The sequence below is a fragment of the Pristis pectinata genome, chromosome 26 (assembly GCF_009764475.1).
Source record: "Pristis pectinata isolate sPriPec2 chromosome 26, sPriPec2.1.pri, whole genome shotgun sequence".
Classification (NCBI taxonomy): domain Eukaryota; kingdom Metazoa; phylum Chordata; class Chondrichthyes; order Rhinopristiformes; family Pristidae; genus Pristis; species Pristis pectinata.
In genome coordinates this window covers 30,057,050-30,081,496 of record NC_067430.1, presented here as the reverse complement: position 1 = coordinate 30,081,496, position 24,447 = coordinate 30,057,050, and the positions used below count along the sequence as shown (strand labels likewise).

Genomic DNA, 24,447 nt, shown 5'->3' with positions numbered 1-24,447 from the left:
GACCTTCTGCGGCTGCAGTTCTCAATGCATTGCTGTGAAGCGGAGGGAGCCGTCAATGGTGAAAGGCTGCGGACCAAGGAAGCTGAGGCTCAGGGTCTGGATCACCTGATGGCCATCTGTCAGGTCACCAGCCAAAGGCCTTTCCACTGTCACTGACAGCCAGAGACATTTGGAGACTGCTGTAAAAAAAAATTAAATAATTAAGTTAATAATAAAGAGTCACAATATCACCAAATGTTAAATTAAAAACATTAATATCAATTAATTTAATGGAGAACCAAAACATTTACTTTCACTTTCTTTTTAATGAGTCCATTAGGCTTGTACTGGATGTGGTGGTAATGTCTAGTGTTAGGTACAAAGGGTATCTGAGCCCTTGGCTGGGTAGGTTACTGAACACCCCGGACACAGTGGTAGTTGTAGGGGTGGAGCAACAGATTAGCTTTAGGCGCATCTGACCTCCAATACATTCTGCATTTACTTGCTGCAATGCAGAGGTGCAGAAGTTTGGAATGTGCAGGTGCATGTTCTGCAGCTGCCCCGTGGTCCTCTGTGGACCCACTCATTGGTGAGAAATTGTAGCGCTCTTCTCACTCACTGTTACAACAAAGGTTCTTTGGCCACAACTTCGGCAAGGCATATGGACATGGTTAAACATGGAAATTTCAATGAAAATAACAAAAAAAACTACAGATGTTGGAAATCTGAAGCAAAAGAGAAAATGTTGGAAACACTCAGTAGGTCAGGCAGCATCTGTGGAGAAGGAAATGTTTCAGAGCAAAGACCCTTTGTCAGAAGTGGGAAAGGGAACAAACAAGTTAGTTTCAAGTTGCGGGGGGAGGTGTGGTGGGGGTAGGAATTATACAAAAAGGGAATAGCTCTGAAAGGATGAGGAAAGGATTGCTGAGGGGAAAAGACGGCTGATTGTTGATCGGTTAATGAGGGAAATTAGAGAGAGAACACAAATAATGAAACATAAAAACTGTGAAATGCAAATCTGTAGGAAATGCCTGGAGGGAAAAAATCTGAGCCAATGTTCAGTATGGATGATCCACATCAGAACAGAGAACAAGTTACCTGAATTCTTGAATTCAATGAAGAGTTGGAGGGCTGCAGCATGTCCAGATGGAAGATGAGGTGTTGTTCTCTTTAACTGCTCACTCTTAACCTACCAAGCCGCAAAGGTTTGGGATGCGGGAGGAAACTGGAGCATCCAGAGGAAACCCACACGGTCACAGGGAGAACGTGCAAACTCCACACAGACAGCACCGGAGGTCAGGATTGAACCTGGGTCTCTGGCACTGTGAGGCAGTCTTATAACAGATAAATAGTTTGCAAATTCATCTCAGTCATTGTAACCTGTACTGGAGATTTTATGTAACGGACACAAAGATATTGACAAAGGACAGATAAGTTCAGAAGATGCTGTAAGGTGACCATTGGGTTAACCAAGATCCGAAAAAATATTAATACCTGATAACCACATCGTCAGAATGGAGGGAAATGTTAGCTTCTGTCACCTTCAGACCCTAATTTCACTGAATACTAAGAAAACAAAGTGATTATATTAGTCTAAATCTTCAAATTCTGGTTTAATTCATGAATGTCACCAGTTTTGTTCAATCATTCACAGAATTGGAACATTGCTGGCTCGGCTGATATTTATTGTCCTGATGCAGAGCTTCAACCTGAGACGTGGACAATTCCTTTCCTCCCACAGATGCTACACGAGCCGCTGAGTTCCTCCAGCAGACCGTTTGTTGCTCCAGATTCCAGCATCTGCGGTCTCTTGTGTCTCTGTGATATTTATTGCCCATCCTTAGATGCCCCCTAGGACATTTCAGAGGGCAGTTTAGCCCCAACCGTACTGGTGGGTCAGGAGTCATATGTAGGCCAGTCTGATTAAAGATGGCAGGTTTCCTGCTGTGGATGTGGAGAGGATGCTTCCATCAGTGGGAGAGTCTAGGATCCAAGGGCACAGCCTCAGAATAAAGGGACGTCCCTTTAGAACTGAGATGAGGAGGAATTTCTTCAGCCAGAGGGTGGTGAATCTGTGGAATTCATTGCCACAGAGGGCTGTGGAGGCCACGTCATTGGGTGTATTTAAGGCAGAAATTGATAGGTTCTTGATTGGTAAGGGGGTTAAGGGTTATGGGGAGATGGCGGGAGAATGGGGTTGAGAAAAATAATCAGTCATGATTGAATGGTGGAACAGACTCGATGGGCCGAATGGCCCAATTCTGCTCCTATATCTTATGGTCTTATGAAAACCATCAGTAAACCAGATGGAATTTTATGATAATTAATAGTCTCATGGCCACCATTATTGGTATTGACTTTTTATTCCAGATTCATTTAATTACTTGAATTAAAATTCATCAGCTGCCTTGTAGAGTTCAAACTAAATCTCTCGGTCAGTAGTTTAGAGAGCTGGATTCCAATCATGTAACCAAACCACTATGTTACCTGGTATCCATCTGATATTCTGATTGGCACCATTAAAGTTCACTTAAACTCAGTTATCAAGAATCTATTAGATGGTTATCACTGGAACTCAGAGTAATGTATGAAGAAGAACTACTATATGTTGTTGACACAGGAGATGGCAGATGCTGGAACCTGGAGCAACAAACAATCTGCCGGAGGAACTCAGCGAGTCGAGCAGCATCTGTGGGGGCGGTTGGGGGGGGGGAGGAATTGTCAACGTTTTGGCTTGAAACCCTGCATCAGGACTGAGAGGTTCTCTCACATCAAGGGTTGAGTCTTCTGTCCTCTGAAATTCATCTCTCAAAGCCAGAAATGATATCAAGGTGCATCGTGTCAAAATGACTAATATACTGCAAACAAATCAAAATAAATCTGGTGTTTTCAGCACTGACTCCTGCAGAAAAGTTGCAGACGTGAATAGGAACTGCTTGCCTGCTGATCTACAACATACAATGGATTTTCATGTCTGTTCACATGAGGCATACATAACATTTCACAAAACTGATTTAAAAATAGAAAGTATAGGTCTCAATAAAGGCACATTTCAAAAAATTGTTATTATACAAAAATGTAAACCATCAGAACTTCCAACCGTGTCTAAACTTCTGGAAGTAGGTTTTAAGAAAACAAAGCTCCTGTTAGAGTGAAACAGTTTCATTACTGTAATATGATTTCTACCATCATAGTGTGCTGGTTCCAAAGAAACAAAAACTCCTGATTTGATCTCAAATTCCTTGAGCTTATTGTCTCTGAGACTTTTCTATTTAATGCAAAGTGTAAATTCTCCGATGAGCTTTAGAAGCAACAAATTAATTTTGTTGCCCTCATTCATGTTTCAGCTCTCTGACAGAACGATCTGTTGCCTCATCTCCACCTCTTAAGTTCTGCCCTTGCAGTTATACACTGCTCCAGTGTACAGCTACTATCTTCAAAAGCCACCACTACTTCTGATTGAATTCTCCACACCCCAAGAACCTACATCATGTTCTCAACCTCTCTCCTCACTCCTTTGGACTTCTGAAATGAAACACAACATTGCTCTCGTGATCTGTGACTCCATCAGTAAATCCTGAGATCCCATTTATCTCCAACTCGTACATTTTCTTCATCCCTATTATTCTTCACCCCTTCACCAATGGGATTCAAACTCACGTTGTTGCAGCAGTAGCTCAGGCCTCTGGCTATCAGACCAGTAACTTAACCATTATCCCACCACACTCCTAATGGACCCTACATTGGCAATCCTCCATTTTCTGAAAGAACTCCAGTATCCAAGGGTGTTTGGAAGATTGTAGATGGGGCAAGTATCATTTTCTCCTGGTTCCTGTAAAGTTCTAGAAAGCTTAACAAAGTCCTTTACTTGTCAGCATCCTTTCAGTACACATCGTGTCTCCTTAGTTACGTCACCTCTACCCCTAACGTTCTGTCATTTTGTTACCACATTCCTCTGGCATTTTTATTTTTTGGTGTCATTTTCCCTTTACCCTTCACTATGCAAAGTACTTGGTTTAATCCATCAATTCAGATGCCTTCCAGTGGGCCAATGCATCTTCGTTCTATTTCCTGGGGTTGCAAAGTTGACTGACATTGGGCAAGTGCTGAGACTGGTCTCCCTCAAGCAGCAGATCATGTTCCCAATGGCCTGTTATGCCAGTGATTGGTAATGGAGATCAGACAGTTTCTACAATGAGCTAGGGACTCGCCCTCAGTGAAGGGGAAGTTGCTTTCTCTATGCATGCAACATTTCTAACCTCACATGTACTCTGACAAATATAAAGGACGCAGCGCCATAATAAGGGTCAAAATATTTTGAAGGACATACTACCTCACAGCCCCAGAGACTGGGTTCCATCCTGACCTCCTGTGCTGTCTGTGTAGAGTTTGCACGTTCTCCCTGTGACTGCGTGGGTTTTCCCCGAGTGCTCCGGTTTCCTCCCACATCCCAACAGCATGCAGGATAGGAGATTAATCGAGCCCCTAGTGTAGGGGGGATGGTGGGAAACTCAGGGGAGAGTTGGTGGGCATGTGAGAGAGAATCAATTATGGGGAAGTAAGTGGGGGGAATGGGATTAGTGGGATCTCTCTGAGAACCGGCATAGACTCAATGGGCAGAATGTCCTCCTTCTAGGTCGTGAGAAAATACAAGAATGCTATTCAACATTAACCGGCCCCGCCTAGCTGGTCTGAATTAGACGGCAAGGATCTGCAAGGGAAAGTGAGCTGGTCCCTCAGGGCCTGCTGGTTTTGAGGGAACTGCGGGCAAAGTTTAAAGAGAAGCGACTTCCATTTTAAGCTGATTACCAGCAGGGTCATTTTGCAACTGAGATTCTTTAAGCTAACACCTCAGAAAGGCTGTGACATCCTCAGTGGCTCCTGTGCACTGTGAGTGGGCTGCCAGGAGTTTTAAAAAGATTCCCTCTTGTCATTGCTGAACGACCACAAAACATTTTTCAACTTTTAGGCGTCAGCTGTGCCATCTGGGAACACACCCTTGAAGCCATCTACCACCAACATTTCTCTTCATTTTATTACAGTAATATGATTATCATCTGTCAAACTAAATAGCTTTGAAACTCTGGTTAAGTTCAGATAGAATGAACTATTTTTCATAAATGCATGCGTCTCAGAATTCAGTTTGCTAGTAGATTTCTTCATACGTATTTTAGGCTGCCCAGTTTGTTTAATGTGAAATTTAACTTTGCACAGGGAAGAAACTGGTGCATTGTGTCCTATCCAATTCCCATTCCATGCTCCGGCTCCATACTCCTGTCCTTTCCCTGATGTTCATTTATATTTCTACTTCTTAAATAACTTATGCCTAATAGTCACTTGCTATAAAACATTTCATATCCTAATAACTGATGGCTGAACGAAACTGCTTCAGCCTCAAATTATCAAGCTATAAAATTATTGAATAAGTATCTTAATGTGTTCTTGACAGGGATAGAACCATATTCCAGAATGGTTCTATGTTGTATACAATGGTGGTGAAATATATTAGCTTCTAACTGCTCTGCCCTGATGCACACGCGTCTTCCCCAGGTTACGACAGGGGTCTGTTCCTGACAACTGTTTGCAATCCCAACAGTTTGCAAGCCAGGTATGCAGTAGCCTGGAAATATATTTAAATAAAAACACAGGCCAACCAAGGGCAAGGTGTAGTTAAACCAGGGGCATTTAATTCAAGCATTCAGATATTGCTCTGTACCGAGTTCCCATATGGTAGAAGATACCTGTAGCCCCACAGCAGCCCGCAAATCCATCCTGCCGGTCTCCCAGACACTCACTCGAATGTAGGGGCTGCACATAAGTCGGACGTTTGTAAACTGGGGAGGCCCAGTATCTGGGAACACTCTCCCTGACTGCAGTGTCCTGTTCAGCTGCCAAGGGCTTTTATAATTCAGGTTTAAAAACAACAATCAATACATTTCTGGAAAGAGGGAATAGATGTTGACTTTGTAGATTGCAATGGGAGTGAGTGTCTTAAGGCCAACAATCTAAAGCTTTAAATGATCCAGGCAAAGCATATGTTGTACTATGAGAAAACAAGAGTGGGAGTGAAATCTTATAAGCTTCACCTTTGTAACTTGGTGCTTGTAGTAACTCCAAGATATGCCTTCCACCCCAGGCTTGGCAGAGTTAGATATTTACTGATTTTACCTCTCACTCACAGATCACCAAAAACATATTCCTTTGTAAACAGCTGGAATTCATTTAATGTGTGCCCTCTAGTAACTATCAAAGGATTCAAGATCTTTTGCATTTTTTCATTTCCTCTTTCTTGTCAATGTAACATTACTGCCAAATGAACGCAATCAATTAAAGCAGTTTATTGATTGGTATTGTGATTGATAAATCGTTTGCCCATGCACCTTGAATTTTGGGCAGATCTGGATATAATCAATAAAAATCAAAATAAGTGCCTAAAATTAAATATGATTTTTTTCTGTTGAAATTATCAAAAAATAATAACCAAGTTCTGCCAAGCATTTTCATATCACAGGCAATGGTAAGTTGATCTTCACTTTACCTTGTGCAATACCCATTAACACCAGAATCTTCACGTATATAAGAGTTCCCATTGTGTGGTATCTGTAACAAACACAGAACAGAAACGTTTAGACACTTACACCTCAAGCTTTCTCAGTAGCTCAACAACTTCATCTAGATTTCATCTAAACTTCATCTTCATCTCTCATCAGCGGCTGAGCGTTACCAACCTGTGTGACCTTGATGAAATGGGACACTAACACTGGAATATTATTTCATCTGTTAAGCCCTGCTCTTGCTCTCTACCCGGTGACTTGGTGTGAGAATGGGGCATTTGCCCCAGATTGGAGAAAAGCCTGCCTCAACTCAGTGTGAAAACCCCGAGGAGGAGATCCGGCTGCTCAGCAGGAAATGTCCAACTTCAACAGAGGAATAGAGGAAGGAAGATTGGCATTGTATTAAAACTTACGTTAATAAAAATAAGATCAAGTAAAACTTGCGTACTTGGTCCCCACACAGAATTTTAAAACTCTAGTTTGTACTCAGTGGTTAACCGTTAGAAGCATTTCAGCTTTGAGTATTGTGGATCCCAACAAATCCCTTCAAATGTAGCAAAAGCAAAAACCATAAAGAGAGCAGAGTGACTTATCCCAAGCCAGAGTTCTTTACTGTGTTCTGGTGTCTGCTTCTATAACACAACTATATTAAATTAATCTCCATTAAAATCACGATTATGTTTTCCCATGAGTTAGACGTACCTCAAGGAAAGGATGATACTCCTACGACCAACCAGTGAGCACTCTTTGATCCGCCTTGATAGCTAACTGACAAGTTTCACACTTACACCATTATATATGCCTGTAACATTACACTGTAGCATTACCAGGGTAATCCTATTGTTCCCGCTCTGGGCAGGATAGCCTGAGGGCTAAAGGAACTCAATTGGACCCTCATAAATGTACAATTTTCTGAACTAATTCTAGAGTTACGTCCTTTATCCTCAAGTGCGAAGCAGAGAATCTAATTCCATTGTATTACTCCTGAAAAAAATAAGGTGTATAGTAGGCTGGGACCTAGAATTCTGTCATGCAGTGCGATGCTTATGTGCCCTACTCCATAGAAGGTCTTTGGAAAAGCAGCAACTGAGGGCTGATCGCATGAGCTTCCTTCCAAGTTCCCTTCTTTCCTTATGACTCATGAATGCACAGAAGAGTCCAGGCAGACATCACATAATCCAGCAGTACGTAATGCACAGCCGGATGTCACTTCCATGATTTTCACTGGCATGGGATGGATCTGAAAACAGCGAGAGCGATTCGTACAGCGGCCACCTTCACAAACCAAGTGAAGTTCAAGAGGTTGGGTTCCAGCGTGTGGAATCTGATGGGAGGAGTAACTTTCAGGAGAGTGCCCTTTAAGTGAGATCCCTTGGCCTTGCACCCACCCAACCCCTTCCCCACCACAACTTCAACCTGCCACCCAGCAGTTGCTCCAATATCGAGTCGTCAAAGTCGAGTTTATTGTCACATGCACAAGTACATGTGTGCACAGGTGCAATGAAAAACTTACTTGCAGCAGCATCACAGGCACTTAGAATTAGAGACACAACATTCACAAGAAACACATAAATTATATAAAATTATACAAGAAATTGTATAATTTTACACAATTAGAACAAAAAAAGTCCATTGTAGTGCAAATTGGTCATAGTGTTGCTATACTGAGGTAGTGGTTGGTTCAAGAACCGAATGGTTGAAAGGAAGAAGCTGTTCCTGAACCTGGTGGTGTGGGACTTCAGGCTTCTGTACCTCCTGCCCGATGGGAGCTGTGAGAAGATGGCATGGTCCGGATGTGGGGATCTTTGATGATGGATGTTGCCTTCTTGAGGCAGCACCTCTTGTAGATACTCCCGATGGTGGGGAGGGATGTGCCCGTGATGTATTGGGCTGAGTCCACTACTCTCTGCAGCTTCTTACATTCCTGCTCATTCGAATTGCCGTACCAGACCGTGATGCAACCAGTCAGGATACATTCACCAGTACATCTGCAGAAGTTTGTTAGAGTGTTCGGTGACAAGCCAAACATCCTTAACCTCCTAGGAAAGCAGAGATGCTGGCATGCCTTCCTTATGATTGTATTTATGTGCTGGGCCCAAGATAGGTCATTCGATATGTTAACACCCAGGAATTTAAAGCTGTTGACTCTCTCCACCACTGATCCTCCAATGTAGACTGGCACATGTTTGCCCTCCTTCCCCTTCCTGAAGTTAACAATCAGTTCTTCAGTTTTACTGACATTGAATGAGGGGCTGTTGTTACGGCACCACTCATCCAGGCGTCCTATCTCGCTCCGGTAAGCTGACTCATCGCTCCCAGTGCTGCAAGCTAATCTTCTAGATTCCGATTCCTTCTCCAACTGACCCTTTCCCCACCCTCACACCTCTGAGGTCTCTCACCCCCCAAGCCCCTTTCTACCAAGCCCACGATCTCCATTGGGGAGCAAGCAGAGGAAAGGCCTTTATCGCATTAAAAACACCAGGCATGTGCTCTGGGTCACAATGCCTCAGGCCTTATGTACAACAGAATATTGAGCACTGCATTCCAGGAAATACCTGTTGGCCCATCATGCTCTGCTGTCCTGATGGACTTTCTAGGCATCAAGAAATTCTAGGCCATCTTTAGTACCTTTTACAAATGTACTAATACATAGTTTTTACATCGGCCGGTCATGTCATCTTCTCACTGTTACCGTCAGGCAGGAGGTACAGAAACCTGAAGTCCCACACCACCAGGTTCAGGAACAGCTACTTCCCTACAACCATCAGGTTCTTGAACCGACCTGCACAACCCTAACCCTACCTCAGCAACGGAACACTACGGACCACCTCTTGCACTGCCGTGGACTCGTCTCTGAATGTGTCTCGTTTTTGCACTACGGTCTTGTTTTGGCGCAGTCTTTTTATCTCTCTCTCTCTTCACTGACCTGTGTAATTTATGTATAATTTATGTTCTGTGTGCTGTCTGTACCTACGTGCCTGTGATGCTGCTGCAAGAGAGTTTTTCATTGTGTCTGTACCTGACCATACTTGTGCACATGACAGTAAACTCGACTGGACTTTATGCCACAGTGACCTCCTGAGGTGTAAACGTAATGGAAGAAGGCAAAATACGTGTTTAATTGAGGAATTCTGGAAGGATGTAAATATATTCCAGTTCTTGTAAGTTCTTGTATGTTGGCACTTCAAAAATGTTTCTACATAGAAATATATTTATGCATTGTGTTAGAGATAAATAAATGACATCATGGCCAGCTGTTATATAACATTTCAGACTGCTCTCTTATCAATTATAGTGGGTTATTATTTACTCCAGTGACCTAGCTTCGTGATCAAGTCCATTACTCCATGGAGGAAGAAACGAAGGCTAAATTCTCAGCAAGCTCTCCAACTCCTGGGAAAACAAGAACCAATGGCAAATGAGTTGACTTTGCACTAAGTTACTTTACCAACTAGCAGAGACTCTGGGCCATAGTCATTAACTGGTGCTTTGGGGATGACTGTACATTTTAGTGTCACAGGATGATAAAGCACAGAAACAGACCTTCAGCACACTGGATCAGCGACACCTATCAATCCTACACTCATCTTATTTTGTCCTTCCACATTCCCATCAACTCCTCTCAGATTCAACCCCTCATCTACCCAATGGGGACAATTTACAGCGGCCAATTAAACTACCAACCCACCCATTGTTGGGGTGTGGGAGGAAATCGGAGCACCCGGGGGAAACCCACGTGGTCACAGTGAGAGCGCGTAAACTCCACACAGACAGCACCGGAGGTCAGGACTGAACTCAGGTTGCAGGAGATGTGAGATGACAGATCTACTAGTTGTACCAACCATTAAATCACCTCACACAAGCACTGACAACAGGAGCACCTCCAAGGACTCGCTAAGAGGTGTTACTATCAGTCACTATGGAAGATGATACCAAAATTGACGGCTCCATCTGTTTAGCTGCGCAGTGGTCTAGGGAGGCTGGGCGAATTAGCCCAGCTTTTTGTTCTCCAGTCAGCCCCATTAGAAAATGAACCACAGCCCATCTGAGCAAAGCATGAGGTTGGGTTTGGCTGTAGTTCTGGTCCTCGGGTTTGGAGAAGGTTGACTCAGCTGAGTCTTCCCTGCACCTTGTGGGGCTGCACCTCACTGCCAGGGAAGGGAGGCAGGGAGTACAACGGGTAACGGGGCAAAGGGGAGAGCAGCGGCTGGCAGCTGGAGAGTGAACAGTGGTCAGCGTCGGAGTGGGCAGCGAAGAGAGTGGAAGAATTGTGAGAAAAGAGAGGAGAAGGGCTAAAGAGGGAAGGATGTGAGTGAAGGGGCAGTGAGCTGAAAGGAGCAGGTTTAAGGGAAGAGGAGACAAAAGGATCTGAAGAAAAGGGTGTGTGCAGGATCATTGGTCCACGTCTATGTGTGTGTGTGTGTGTGTGTGTGTATCCATGTGAGGTGTGCGTGTGTGTGTCTGTGTGTGTGTGTATGTGTGTGTGTGTGTGTTCATGTGCGTATCCATGTGAGGTGTGTGTGTGTGTGTGTGTGTGTTCGTGTGCGTATCCATGTGAGGTGTGTGTGTGTGTGTGTGTGTGTGTGTGTGTGTGTGTGTATCCATGTGAGGTGTGTGTGTGTGTGTGTGTGTGTGTTCGTGTGCGTATCCATGTGAGGTGTGTGTGTGTTTGTGTGTTCATGTGCATATCCATATGAGGGGTGTGTATGTGTGTGTGTGTGTTTTTGGGTGTGTATGTGTGTGTGAGTGTGTGTTTGTATGTGTGTGTGTATTTGTGTGTATGTCTGTGTGTGTGTGTGTGTGTGTGTGTGTGTGTGCACTGCCAGGATGACATACCAGTAAAAGACTGGCCAAAGCTATCAGTACAAATGTGTTAATTTGGCAATGTTGAGTAAGAAATTGAAGCTGCTGTCATGCCTGCATTAAACCAACATTTCACTAAAAATGTTCTGCTTTATTGTGTGACTTCCAGACTTAGGTTGACTAACGGCCTGCAGTTCAAGTAAAGAAGCAAGTTACCATGGTAACTGTTCTGTTGCCTTGAAGTTAATTTTCCTCATGTATTGTGCTCTTTTCTATTGCAATTTGACCCACATTGGTTAGAAAGTGAAGGAGATTCACCCACTTTAAATCCCCACTGTCTGCAGATGGGAGGAGGGTCTACAGCATGTCTCTGAATGAATGGATTTTATTTCATTTGTATTGCAGTTGTTGTATTTTTGGCTGAGGTAAAAGTCATGCATTTCATGTCTCTTCAAATAACTTCCTTTGGAAAGTTCTTAAAATAAATTGATTTATTCCGTAACAGGAGATGGGTGTGGTTCAAAGTCAAAGCTCTTCTTAATGCAGATTCATCAATTGGAAACAACTACCACAAATAAGTGCATGCAACCAGCCAGCAAGAGGGATACACCCCTTGATTGCAAACTCCTCTACTTTGCAAAGTTTAAAAGTTTAACCTATTGCTTTAAGCATTTGGCATTCTGAATTAAATGGATTGTTGCCAAATAGAAGCAGTGTAAAATATGTTGATGTGGAATTAAACATTATCACTTTCACCTCTAATAGAGGCGTGCAGCTAAATCTGATCCATGCTGTTAGTGCTTGGTTGTAGTTTTACTGATTCCCATTTAAAGCCAATTACAATATATAATGTTACAAGGGAAGCTGTCGGAGGAAACTGGATAAAAGAGCACTTGACCTGCTGTAATTTGCTTGCAGCTCCCAGACAGTGAGTTCAGTATTAAGCAGCAGTTGGTAGTTTCAGCCCTGTTTCTCACAGAACACACAATGAATGTCTCCAACATTTACATACTGTTGATCTTCTTAAAATTACCACCAGCTTATGGTGAGTGTTTGCTGATTAACTTTGAACTTTCATGATTTGATAGAACTGTATAAAACTCTGATTGCTACCTTGCAGTTCACTTCTAACTGGGAAGGAAATGCATGAACTTTTACATTTCTTTGTTACATTGCTAACTGAAATGTATAATGTTTAATGTCATGTCAAGAAATTGAAGTTGGCTGCCACATACAGCAGAAGATCAGTTGCCGCTTACCTTTCTAAGAGCAAACATTTCTGAGCAGATGCATATAATTGCTGCAAGTTTGGAATAATGAGCAATATCACAATATATCCCACTGCTGTGAGAGCTTCTGATGTGTGACGGCACTGTAATCAGCTTATCTGCTGGTTTTGTAAGAATACGATCCATGAACACTACCTCGTTATTTTTCTTTTGCATTATTTATTTATTTTTGTGACTTATAGTAATTTTTATGTCTTTACGTCTTGCACTGTACTGCTGCCGCAAAACAACAAATTTCACCACATATGTCAGTGATAATAAACCTGATTCTGATTCTGAAATGGGAAGTTTGTTTCAATTCTAGGGCAGCGGCGAATTGTCGGTGGGCATTCAGTGTTGCCTCATTCCATCAGATACCAAGTGTCTCTGAAAAGACCAGGAGGGATTCATTACTGTGGAGGGTCTTTGATCCACCGAAGATGGGTTCTGACAGCTGCACACTGCAAAGTTGGGTTTGTAGAACTCTGTATTAAACATCTTTCAATCACACAAATGAAGAGACTGCATTAATGCATAGCTGTGTATTCCTGCTCCATTACAGAGGTGCTGAGTCTGTGCAGATAATTGCAGGGGAGCACTCAATAACCAGATATGAAGGGACCGAACAAATGTTTTGCCCATCTAAGATGATTCCCCATCCTCGATATGACCCAGAGAGCAAAGATTCTGACATCATGTTGATTAAGGTAAATTTTTGCTTGTGGAAACCCCTAAACGTTGAATTGTTAAACTGCAAATGACACCCGTGTCTTCTCAGCTATAGACCAAACCATGCAAAGTTAAAGGTTCTTATTTATTAATGTATCTGTCACAAAAATATCTAAAAAATCATTTTCCTTTAATGTTGTGCACTGTTCAGTCATCTTCAGGGTGTTCTATTGCAAGAATCCACAAATTGTACGTACAACTGGATAAGTGGATCTTAATGCATCATTAACCAGGCAGTGATTTTGTAAGTAAACATGACTTTGCAGTGGGCCAGCTTGCAAAACATCCACAATATTCTCAAAAGATGAAAGAACACGTAACCAGTTCTGCTGACCCATTTAGAGTGTAATCAATCCCTACAGCTGCATAATATGTTTTCCCCACTGAAATGGCCTTTTCAGCAAGTAACTCCGCCAAGTTTCTGTACTGTACAACCCTGGATTCAGTGTTTAAAATTGAAGGGTTCTTAACTTGTGTCTTAATGTCTGTAGAAAAGTTCACAGAGCCAAGGACAACTGCCCAAAGCCAGGATCACCTCCCTTTTCCTCTGTGTGTTGTTTGAGGGGATTTCTTAAGCTGAGCCAAAGATCCATTTCACTTTTCATTAATAATTAAAATTAATAATGTCATTTGGATACAGCTGGCTGGAAAATCCACTTAGTGAGATTATTTAATTATTTGTTTAAATCCTAATTTGGATTTGAAATATCTCCACTGACAAATACGCAAGATAAGTAAACACTCAAAATATTTTGAGTGCACTGCGTGTTCCAAACCAAAGGTAAAAGCCATCACAAAATATAGTTTCACTCACCAGCTGTTGCTTCTAAGGGCGTAAGGAAACCTCTTGACAAGATGGCACTGCCTTCGGAGGATGCCTCCTACTTGCCTTTGTTCAAATCAAGGATGCCCACTGTCTGAGTTAAATACAATAACTTATTGGTCGCTGGTCGGGCAAAAGTATCCAATGGCTGTGAAAGCAAGTGAGTGCCAGAGGACCAATATACCCGACATATATACGGCATTGTGCAATATCCCTGGTTAGAACAATGTAAAATAATCTGAGGTATTTCCTTACATCAAAGAAGGAGGCCATCTGGCCCATCAAGTCTATGCTGGCTCACAGTGCAATCCTATCAAATCTGCTACCCCTCCATTTTCCTGTAATCAGTTCCCTCTCACATACCCATCAATTCCACTTCAAACATCAGCCCTGTTTTCCAACCATCCATCCACACTCTGGGTGATACACGGCACCCAATTAACATTAACCAGCAGCTTTTTATCCTCCTGAAATTCTTTGGGATGTGGAAGGAAATCAAAGCTCCTGAGGAATCCCACGCAGGAGGAATCCCACACAGTTATAGTGACAATATGCAAATGCCAAACCTGCTGTTTTTATTTGTCATTTTTTCTGTCTGGACAGTTTCATGTCAAGTAAGCTAATAACATAGTTTGATTTGATTTCAGTTGGCTCACACCTTGTAAACCATTGACAAAAACTTGGTTCGTGCGATTCTGGTCTCTTATGACCATTAATGACACCATCAGCTGGGAGACAATGTTGGCAGTCGTTAAGTTATAGTTTCCTGCGCTCCCATGGTGATTGGTGGCTCCAGTGACGGAGGAGCTGGACCCTGTATTGGACTCTGCTTGGCTTTGATGCTCCCTCTTCCCTGGGCCAGAGCTTTGCTAGTGCTTCGTATCCAGGCCTACAGATGCAGGTTGCCTCTGGGCAAAGGGCTGAGGGGCAGCTTCCACCAGCAGATCCACACCCCTGCTTCCACTGGAGGAGATCGGAAGTAGATGAAAAACATCTGCACGAAATGGGAAACCGTGAGCTCCCCTCAGTGTGAAGGTTGCATTTAGGATCCTCCAAACCATCTCTTGTGTTGCGGAGTGTGAGATGTTTGTGTCCTGGACTGGAATATTAGCCATATCGTACACCTCTTAAGTTGTTCTTAGCTCTTGACCAAGTTCTGCAACTCACCTTGGTGGAAATCTGTTCCATGATAAAAGTGAGTCAGAAGGGCCAACACCGACTATCTTGTTCCAACCTCTCTGGTCATCTGAAACTCTGCTGCTCTGCATCTGAGCTCTGACAAAGCTCCCTTCACCCATTGCTCACCTACTTGATGACCTAAACGTCAAGTTGATAAGATAAGATCTCTTTATTAGTCACATGTACATCGAAACACACAGTGAAATGCTTCTTTTGCGTAGAGTGTTCTGAGGGCAGCCCGCAAGTGTCGCCACGCTTCCGGCGCCAACACGGCACGCCTGCAACTTCCTAACCCGTACCTCTTTGGAATGTGGGAGGAAACCGGAGCACCCGGAGGAAACCCACGCAGACACAGGGAGAGTGTATAAACTCCTCACAGACAGTGGCTGGAGTCGAACCTGTAATAGTGTTACGCTAACCGCTACACGACCGTGCCAGACCAAAGTCAAGTCGAGTTTATTGTCATGTGCACAACTACGGTGAGGTACAGTTACTATGAAAAACTTGCTTGCAGCAGCATCACAGGCACGTAGGTACAGACAACACACAGACCATAAATTATACATGAATTATTCATAAAATTATACCAGACAGTGCAAAAGTAAGACCTTAGTGCAAAAAAAAAGATACAATTGAAGACAAGTCCATGGCAATGCAAGAGGGGGTCCATAGTGTTCTGTTGCTGAGGTAAGGTTAGGGTTGTGCAGGTTGGTTCAAGAACCTGATGGTTGAAGGGAAGTAGCTGTTCCTGAACCTGGTGATGTGGGACTTCAGGCTTCTGTACCTCCTGCCTGACAGTAGCAGCAAGAAGAGGGCATGACGTCCCACACCATCAGGTTCAGGAACAGCTACTTTCCCACAACCATCAGGTTCTTGAACCAACCTTGATGATAGATGCCGCCTTCCCGAGGCAGCAGCTCCTGTAGATGCTGTCAGTGGTGGGGAGGACTGTGCCCATGATGGACTGGGCTCCTTGTTAAATAATGCCTTGATTTTCAAATTCTCGTCCTTCTTTACCAGTTCCTCCATGTTTTCTGCTCCTCTTCGCTGCAATCTCCTCTGAAATGTCTCTGCAGTTTTACATTTGTCTTCTTAATTATCCTTGTGTTTAGTTGGCCCCCCAATGACAGTTGTGCCTTCAGTGAGCCGAGGTTATGGAACTCCCTCCCTCAGGAAACAACCTCTAAAATGGCCAAGAGTTTCAGCCAGCAGAAAACGTTAATGTAAAAATGGTACATAGGTGACCATTGGTGGGACCTCCAACATCGAGACTGGGCACGTGAGCCTAGGTGAAATGAAGGTCTGGTAGGAAAGTCTGCATCTTCTGCAGTGGCAATCCCAGAACTAAATGCATCTGATCAGGACAGCAAATGCTTTAGCTGCAGAAATCAGAGTCTCTGTATGCAGAACAAAGCAGCAGCTGTCAAGATGTGTCCTGACAGAGGGGCAACAATTAAAACAGAAGAGAGGTTTACACAACATTGAGGAGGAGGAGCAAAGGGAGGACTGCAACTTAAATAACACATTCACTGCTGGTGGTGATAAGATACAACTGGCAATTTCAAAGTCAAAGATTAATAATCAAGATATCAGCATGAATATTGTCACAGCTGCAACTTGTTCTATCATGACTTGGGAGTTCAAGAAGTTGCCATCAACAAAAAGCATATCAAAAATGAGAAAATTTACTGGTGATGTCCAGAGGATTATAGGGTAAATAGAAAGTGTAACTCTCCATAATGTGCAAAAGGCAAGGCCACTGATTACACCGCTGATGATGTCAACAGACTGGCTCTGGTAGGGAGAGATTGGTTGGAAGAGCTGGGAATGGACTAGGGAAGTGTACTGAATATGAACATGTCACAGATCAGTTTAAATAAGCTTGTGGAACATTTGCATTCAGGCATCAAGGAGCATAAAGTTCATATCGTCGACTGACCATCGAGTTTGATGGTGTCATTTGTCCACTCTTTGTCGGAGAGCCCGTTTGTGGCTGGCAAGACCAGCCCTGGAGCTGCACTCTCAGGGACAGTGGGGGCAAGGGAAAGACACGGTGTCAGGTGCCGATGCTGAGGCCTTGCTGTGTCCTTTGGCTCTGGTGGCTTAATCCCATTGGCTGCCTTCAAGGGTTATACAGGGCCTCTGGTCAAAACTCGTCAACCTATTCCGTCCTCGGCATCAAGGAGCAACAAACTGATAGATATAAAATTAAATGCCATGGCAATCTGATCCCTACTGAAAACTCAGGTAGGAAAAGATGCTGAATGGCATGGAACATGTGGAAGTGGGTCAGGTGACAGCCTCCTGGTGGTACCTTCAGCTGATAAGACTCTCCAACTCTACGGAGATTGTGAAGAGACCACAACTGAAGCAGTGGATGGTGAGTGATAACCTCTGCCCAAATTGCATGACCTGTCTGCTGAATTGGCAGGAAGAAGAGCTTTCACTGAACTGGATCCATCTAACACTAATGCCCTGTGTGAGTCAACAGTCTTTTACAATGAATCTCCGTCAGGGACAGTATTTCTTTACTAACCTACCTTATGGGATAAAATCATCACCTAAATGCTTCCATGCGACAATGAATGAGATGGTTTTAGGACCCAGTACTTGTGGTTTGACCGGGGTGACATTCTAATTGCAACAGCCACACCGAGGAAGCTTTCAGGTACTTGAAGTGTTTAGAAACTTGCATCAACATAATGCAAAACTTAAAAAGAAAGCAAGTGTGTCAGTGTGCAACCACAGATAATTTATTTGCTTTTGACAGTAGATAAAATGGGTTGAAGGCAGCTGAGGAGAAAGGCAAGGCCCTCATAGGACAGTGGGGATGAAGGTGTTGCCTACACGTCACTCACCAAAAATGGGAGGAAAGGTATTGGTATTGGTATTGGTTCATTATTGTCACGTGTACTGAGGTACAGTGAAAAACTTGTCTTGCATACCAATTGTACAGGTCAATTCATTACACAGTGCAGTTACATTGAGTTAGTACAGAGTGCATTGATGTAGTACAGGTAAAAATAACAGTACAGAGTAAAGTGTCACAGCTACAGGGAAGTGCAGAGCAGGTAGACAATAATGTGCAAGGTCACAACAAGGTCAGAGTCCATCTCATCGTATAAGGGAACCGTTCAATAGTCTTATCACAGTGGAATAGAAGCTGTCCTTGAGCCTGGTGGTACGTGCCCTCAGGCTCCTGTATCTTCTGTCTGATGGGAGAGGAGAGAAGAGAGAATGACCCGGGTGGGTGGGGTCTTTGATTATGCTGGCTGCTACACCAAGGCAGCGAGAGGTAAAGACAGAGTCCATGGAGGGGAGGCTGGTTTCCGTGATGCACTGGGCTGTGTCCACAACTCTCTGCAGTTTCTTGTGGTCCTGGGCAGAGCAGTTGCTGTACCAAGCCATGATGCATCCGGATAGGATGCTTTCTATGGTGCATCGATAAAAGTTGGCGAGTGTCAAAGGGGACATGCCAAATTTTGTTAGCTTCCTGAGGAAGTAGAGGCGCTGATGAGCTTTCTTGGTTGTGGCATCCACGTGATTTGACTAGGACAGGTCAGATGTGCTCAGATTGAGATGCCTTGGCGATAATATTTAGAGTTACAAGGTTTCATAGTTTCTTGCTGGAAAAGACCAGTCACACCAGTTACAGACCACAAGCCACTGCTGGCCATTCTGGGACTGAAATATGCCACTCCCATGATGAGGGCTTCAACCATGGAGGGTTGGGCCATTCCTTGTCCCTCTGTGGTCACCACATTGTGTGCAGAGCCACAGTGGATGCCTTATTGAGACAACCTAATGAAGAAGCCACAGTGAAAGTTGAAAACAAAGTGTTTACTCTGCAAGTGAGGTTAGATGATTTCCATCACAGCAGAGAAGTTGAAGGAGTTACGCTTAAAGATCCTGTTTTGCAGCAGGTACATGGACACATGTTAAGTGGATGGACTGATTCAGACACAGGTGAAGACACGAAAATAGAACATAGAACAGTACAGCACAGGAACAGGCCCTTCGGCCCACAATGTTGTGCTGAACTAATTAAACTAGTAATTAAATGCCTACCTAAACTAATCCCTTCTGCCTACACAATGTCCACATCCCTCCATTCTCTGTTCATTCATGTGACTGTCTAAGAGCCTCTTAAATGCCTCTATCGTATCTGCCTCCACCACCACCCCTGGCAGCACATTCCAGGCACCCACCGCTCTCTGTGTAAAAAAACTAGCCCCGCACATCTCCTTTGAACTTACCCCCTCTCACCTTCAATGCATGCCCTCTAGTGTTAGACATTTTGACCCTGGGAATTCTGACTGTCTACTCTATCTATGTCTGTCACAATCTTCTATCAGGTCTCCCCTCATCCTGAAAAAAATATTTCACTCTAAATTGTCTGCAACCAGGGCTGTACAACTTGGAGACATGGGTGATGGAGCTACAAATGAATATGACAGAGAACACCAGGCTGAACATTTGTATGTAATGAATATGAAGGCAATGGTTGGAGGATTTATCTATTGACTTGGCCTCAACAAAGACACAGAAGACACAACTGGTAGCTGGTAACTGATATCAGGAGAAGACCATCTCAGTAGGCCCATAGGGATTAATGTGATAATGGGCTGAACATCTCAATGTTAATTTGAAGTGGTTAGAATTAAAGCAACGTGGGGTAGTGTGAATGCCCAGTGCATGCCAGATTGCCACACACGGACTTCCTGAAGAAGTTGTATCAGGTAATGATCCACAGTTTAGATCATTTCAGCCTGAATAATTCAGAGAGACCAGTGGAGTATGACCCGACTTCTCCTTACCAATGCATTTCAAGTGGGGAAGCTGGAAGGTACCTCCAGCTGGTAAAGCAGACATTGGCTGTGGAAGCCTAATCGAGCTATCCATAAACATAGACTTGCAGCATTTTTCCCAAGCCACAGGGCACCACCATCACTTCACCACAGGGTACACTCCGGGTGAAAAATACCACACTCATAACAGGTTGAAATCCTGCTGAAGCTTTGATGAATAGAAGATTCAGAATGAGGTTGAGTCTCATCCGACCAATTTGGAAAGGAAGGTGATTAAAACCAGAACAGTACTTGGTGCCACAAACCACAGAAGAGGTCCGGCCTGTACAACAGTTTGTGTACTGAGGTCTCCTGGCAGATTGGAGATAAGGTGACGGTACATTGGGGAAATAATGCACGTATACCTGTCTCAAAACTATTTTGTGAAAATTAGAGAGAGATTTTGAAAAGTCTACATTGACCACTTAATCCTTGTGAACGATTCCCGGGAGAATAGTAAAGAAGACGGCCAGACTGAAGATGTTTTTGAATCGAGTCCAGCGGTCATTCATGAGGACGCTCTGTCTGGTGTTCTTGATGTTGTCTCACTCAGAGATGGAAAACACCTCAACAATCCCTGCTGAATTTGTGTCGTCAACACAGTAACACCAGCACCACTCGAAGATCGCAGAGGGGTTGGAAACTTGATTAAATTCGTAAAATCTGTAAATTATGGTATATTTTTGCTTTATTCTTTGTCTAAGCAAGAACAAGGGGAAGCTGTGTGGTATATAGAGGCACAGAGTCACAGAGCACAGAAACAGGCCCTTCAGCCCAACTGGTCCATGCCGACCAAGATTCCCATCTAAGCCAGTCCCATTCGCCTGTGTTTGACCCAGATCCCTCCAAACCTTTACACCCATGTACCTGTCCTCCTGCCTTTTGAACACACTTCATATGGCTCAATGTCAAATGTTGTTTGTAACATTCTTGTGAAGCATCTTGAAAGGTTTAGTTGTTTAAAGATACCTTATGAATTGTTTTCGCTGTTGAACAGACATTCACACACACACACACACACGCACACACACACGTGTGTGCACACACCCACTTCTATCACTAACACCAGCTAAGCACGATGTTGCTTACTGACCACAGTCTGTCCTGTCTCTTCAACAGCTGTCACGACCTGCCAGGTTGAATTATTTTGTGGGCATTGTACCTTTGCCTCGTCGAAGATCGTCACTGGAAGCAGACACATTATGTCGAGTGTCAGGATGGGGTTTCATCAGTCCTAATGGAAAGTTCATGCCAAGGAAGTTGAGGGCAGTTAGACTGCCCATCGTGTCCAATTCACAGTGTAACCGCACTGATTCATACAATGGGAACATCACTGCCAACATGATCTGTGCTGGGTTCAAAACAGGAGGCAAAGATTCCTGCCAGGTACAGATACCTTTAGCATTAAGGCATCAGTTAAAATTAAAATGTAAAGTGTTGCTGCTTTATTCATTCCCAGGGTGTGGGTGCTGCTGGTGAGACCAGCACTTATTTACCTTCACAAAATGCCCTGACCTGTGTAACTGGCTGGACCACTTCACACTTCCTGCTGTGGGTCTGGAGTCACATCTAGACTCAGCTGGATAAGGATGGCAGCTCTCCTTCCCTGAATGGAATATGTAAATCAGATGAGTTTTTGGAGTAACCTGATTGACATTTGGTCATCTTGACTGACAGTAACCTCTAATTCCAGATTTAGTTAATTAGCTAAATTTCAATTCCTGGTGGTTACACTTTCATCAGTTAAAGTTACCGGTTCATTAACAGCAGCACTGATGCAAGGTCACAGAGTCATACAGCATGGAAACAGGCCCTTCAGCCCACTGAGTCTGTGCCAGCTATCAACCAGACATTTATGCTAATCCCATTTTATTATCCCCACATACCCATCAACTCCCCCTGGATTCTACCACTCACCTACACAATAGGGGCAATTTAAAGGATCAATTATCCTATTTGATCCCAATTCTGGAATGTCTTGCTACCAGCTGTTTTCAGTGATGTTTAGTTCAAATTGTTGTATTTGCAAGGCACCATCGACTGAATGGGGATTCTCACACACGGAGGAGAGAATTGTAGGCACCTCTTGCCAAGTTCTTCTTGTGTTGGCTATTGGCTTCAGACACCCCTAACTCCGGCAATAGGATCCCACGCCAGAATTCATCTCCCTAACGGGACTGGAGATCTAAAGGCTGTCTCCCTCTCCCTCACCGCACCTGTCTTCCCTATGACAGCCACAATGTGGCTTGCTGCTCTCATGGGGAGTATGTCTTTAAGAGCGGATGCCATTCTCTGACCTCTGCTAAGCGGAGTGCCTGTATCTGCGTTGAATTGAGCCTGGTCCCATCGGGAACTGCATGCATCCTTAAAATCTCTAAATGCTGTTTCAAATATCCACATTCACAAATCTTTTCCTGGGTGTTGGTGTTAAAAACAGCAATGGTTCAATTCACCTAAAATTGGTTTTCTAGAGTGATATGTGCAATAACATTCAACTTTTCAAATTATAATTCACTTCTGTTGCCAGATATAATTATCAAAATTTGCAGGCTTTTGAATAGATAGGAGTGACTTTGATTCATCAATGTATTTAGCCAATTTCTTAGGACAATAAATATATTACTGCTGCTACATTTGCAGTTGATTAAAAACTTGGAAATGATTTCTGAACACTACTGCCCCAAACCTGCTGCAAAGTGTCAGGATTTCTCAGTCCGGGATGAGGTCCACCACTGACTGTCTGCTGCAGTCCAACATAACACTCCATCCAGAGTCCAGTGGCAGACAACAAGCTTGCTCACACACAACCTGCCAGAGGAACTCAGCGGGTCGAGCAGCATCTGTGGAGGGAAAGGAATTGTCGACATTTTGGGTTGAAGCCCTATATCAGGACTTGATCCAGGGTTATGACCCAAAATGTCGACGGTTCCTTTCCCCCCACAGATGCTGCTCGACCCGCTGAGTTCCTCTGGCAGGTTGTTTGTTGCTCTAGATTCCAGCATCTGCAGTCTCCTGTATGTCCATGTGCTTGCTCAACTTCCCAGAACTTATGCTGGGGACCTGCACCAGGTTAGACCTGGTACGGGAACAGTGAACCCACTGACGAGAGAGGAGTGGCTGTGAGGGTGAGCATGCTGTTGAATTCGTCGCCATTGCGTTTAGCTGCTTTAAAAGTATTTTAATTTAAGAAAGTTACGTTTATAAAAATGTAATGAAGAACAAAAGAGCATAAGAAATAGGAACAGGAGTAGGCCACGCATCCCTTCAAGTCTGCACAACATTGTTCATTGAGATTATGGCTAATCTGCTACCTCAGAGTCATTTTCCAGCACTATCCCTAAAACCCTCGCTTCCCTTGATACCCAGAACTCTATCGATCTCTGTTTTAAATGAACTCAGTGACTGAGCTTCCACAGTTGAATTGATTTCCAATGGTTCTTTAATATTTTTGAAAGCCAGGAACATTCAGTGTTCTTGACAGTAGGCAAGCACAGCTTGTTATGGGGGAGCTTGTTAAACGTCTGCTCCCTTGCCTACATGACCATGTAAGACCCTGAGGTCTCTCCTCGCTGTGTGCAGGAGGCTGCAAGTTGGGATCAGGGGATCTGCAAAAGGAGGTCTACTCTTGGCACATTCACCAGTGACGAGTGAGGGCAGTAACTTCTGCCCATTGTGTGTTTGTTACTTTCTAATGTCTGCCCAGGGTCCTGCCTATTAACTCATCTCTGGTATTCTATTTCTTTTTAACAGGGGGATTCTGGTGGTCCTTTGGTTTGTAAAGGCAGAATATACGGGATAGTATCCTGGGGCAAGCTTTGTGGAGACGGGATTTATCCTGGGGTATATACAGCTGTGGCCAGGTTCCGTAACTGGATCATTAGAACCATCAACCAGTCATAAAACAATTTGTTCTTCCTGATCATTTTTGTTAACTTTCTTGCAGTTGTAGCTTGCCAAAGAATTTAAGAAATAACTGGTCAAATAAGGCTTGGATTGATAGTAGCAGATTATTGTAGATAATACAACTTGGAGGGAGCCAATTCAGCCCTTTGGATATGAGACAGATCATTGATGAAGCCATCTAAAGAGTTGCAGTTCCCCTTGAGACTGAAATTGTTTCAATAGGCCGAATGTTTTATCCAAATCATGTGCGACAGTACCAATTAAGGCACCATAACTGCATTAGCAGGAAAAGGATTTTGATTTTGACTGAAAGCAGAATTTATTGAAATTAACCTGAAAGTAGCAGATTTACATTTGACTAA

The 24,447-nt window shown here is 43.6% G+C and overlaps 1 protein-coding gene across 1 annotated transcript; it reads left to right on the top strand.

The window, feature by feature from the left end:
- The first annotated feature begins 24 nt into the window (after window positions 1-24).
- Window positions 25-24,082, top strand: zmp:0000001088 (trypsin). Its single transcript, XM_052039013.1, has 5 exons — window positions 25-118; window positions 12,930-13,077; window positions 13,167-13,311; window positions 21,302-21,568; window positions 23,933-24,082. Exons 1-5 carry the CDS (start codon window positions 25-27, stop codon window positions 24,080-24,082), a joined length of 804 nt encoding a protein of 267 aa, XP_051894973.1.
- The last annotated feature ends 365 nt before the right edge of the window (window positions 24,083-24,447 follow it).

Coding starts and splice junctions, on each gene's coding strand:
- zmp:0000001088 (XM_052039013.1), top strand. CDS start 25: ATGCATTGCTGTGAAGCGGAGGGAGCCGTCAATGGTGAAAGGCTGCGG. Junction 13,078..13,166: donor GCTGCACACTGCAAAGTTGG/GTTTGTAGAACT, acceptor GCTCCATTACAG/AGGTGCTGAGTCTGTGCAGA. Junction 13,312..21,301: donor CTGACATCATGTTGATTAAG/GTAAATTTTTGC, acceptor TCTCTTCAACAG/CTGTCACGACCTGCCAGGTT.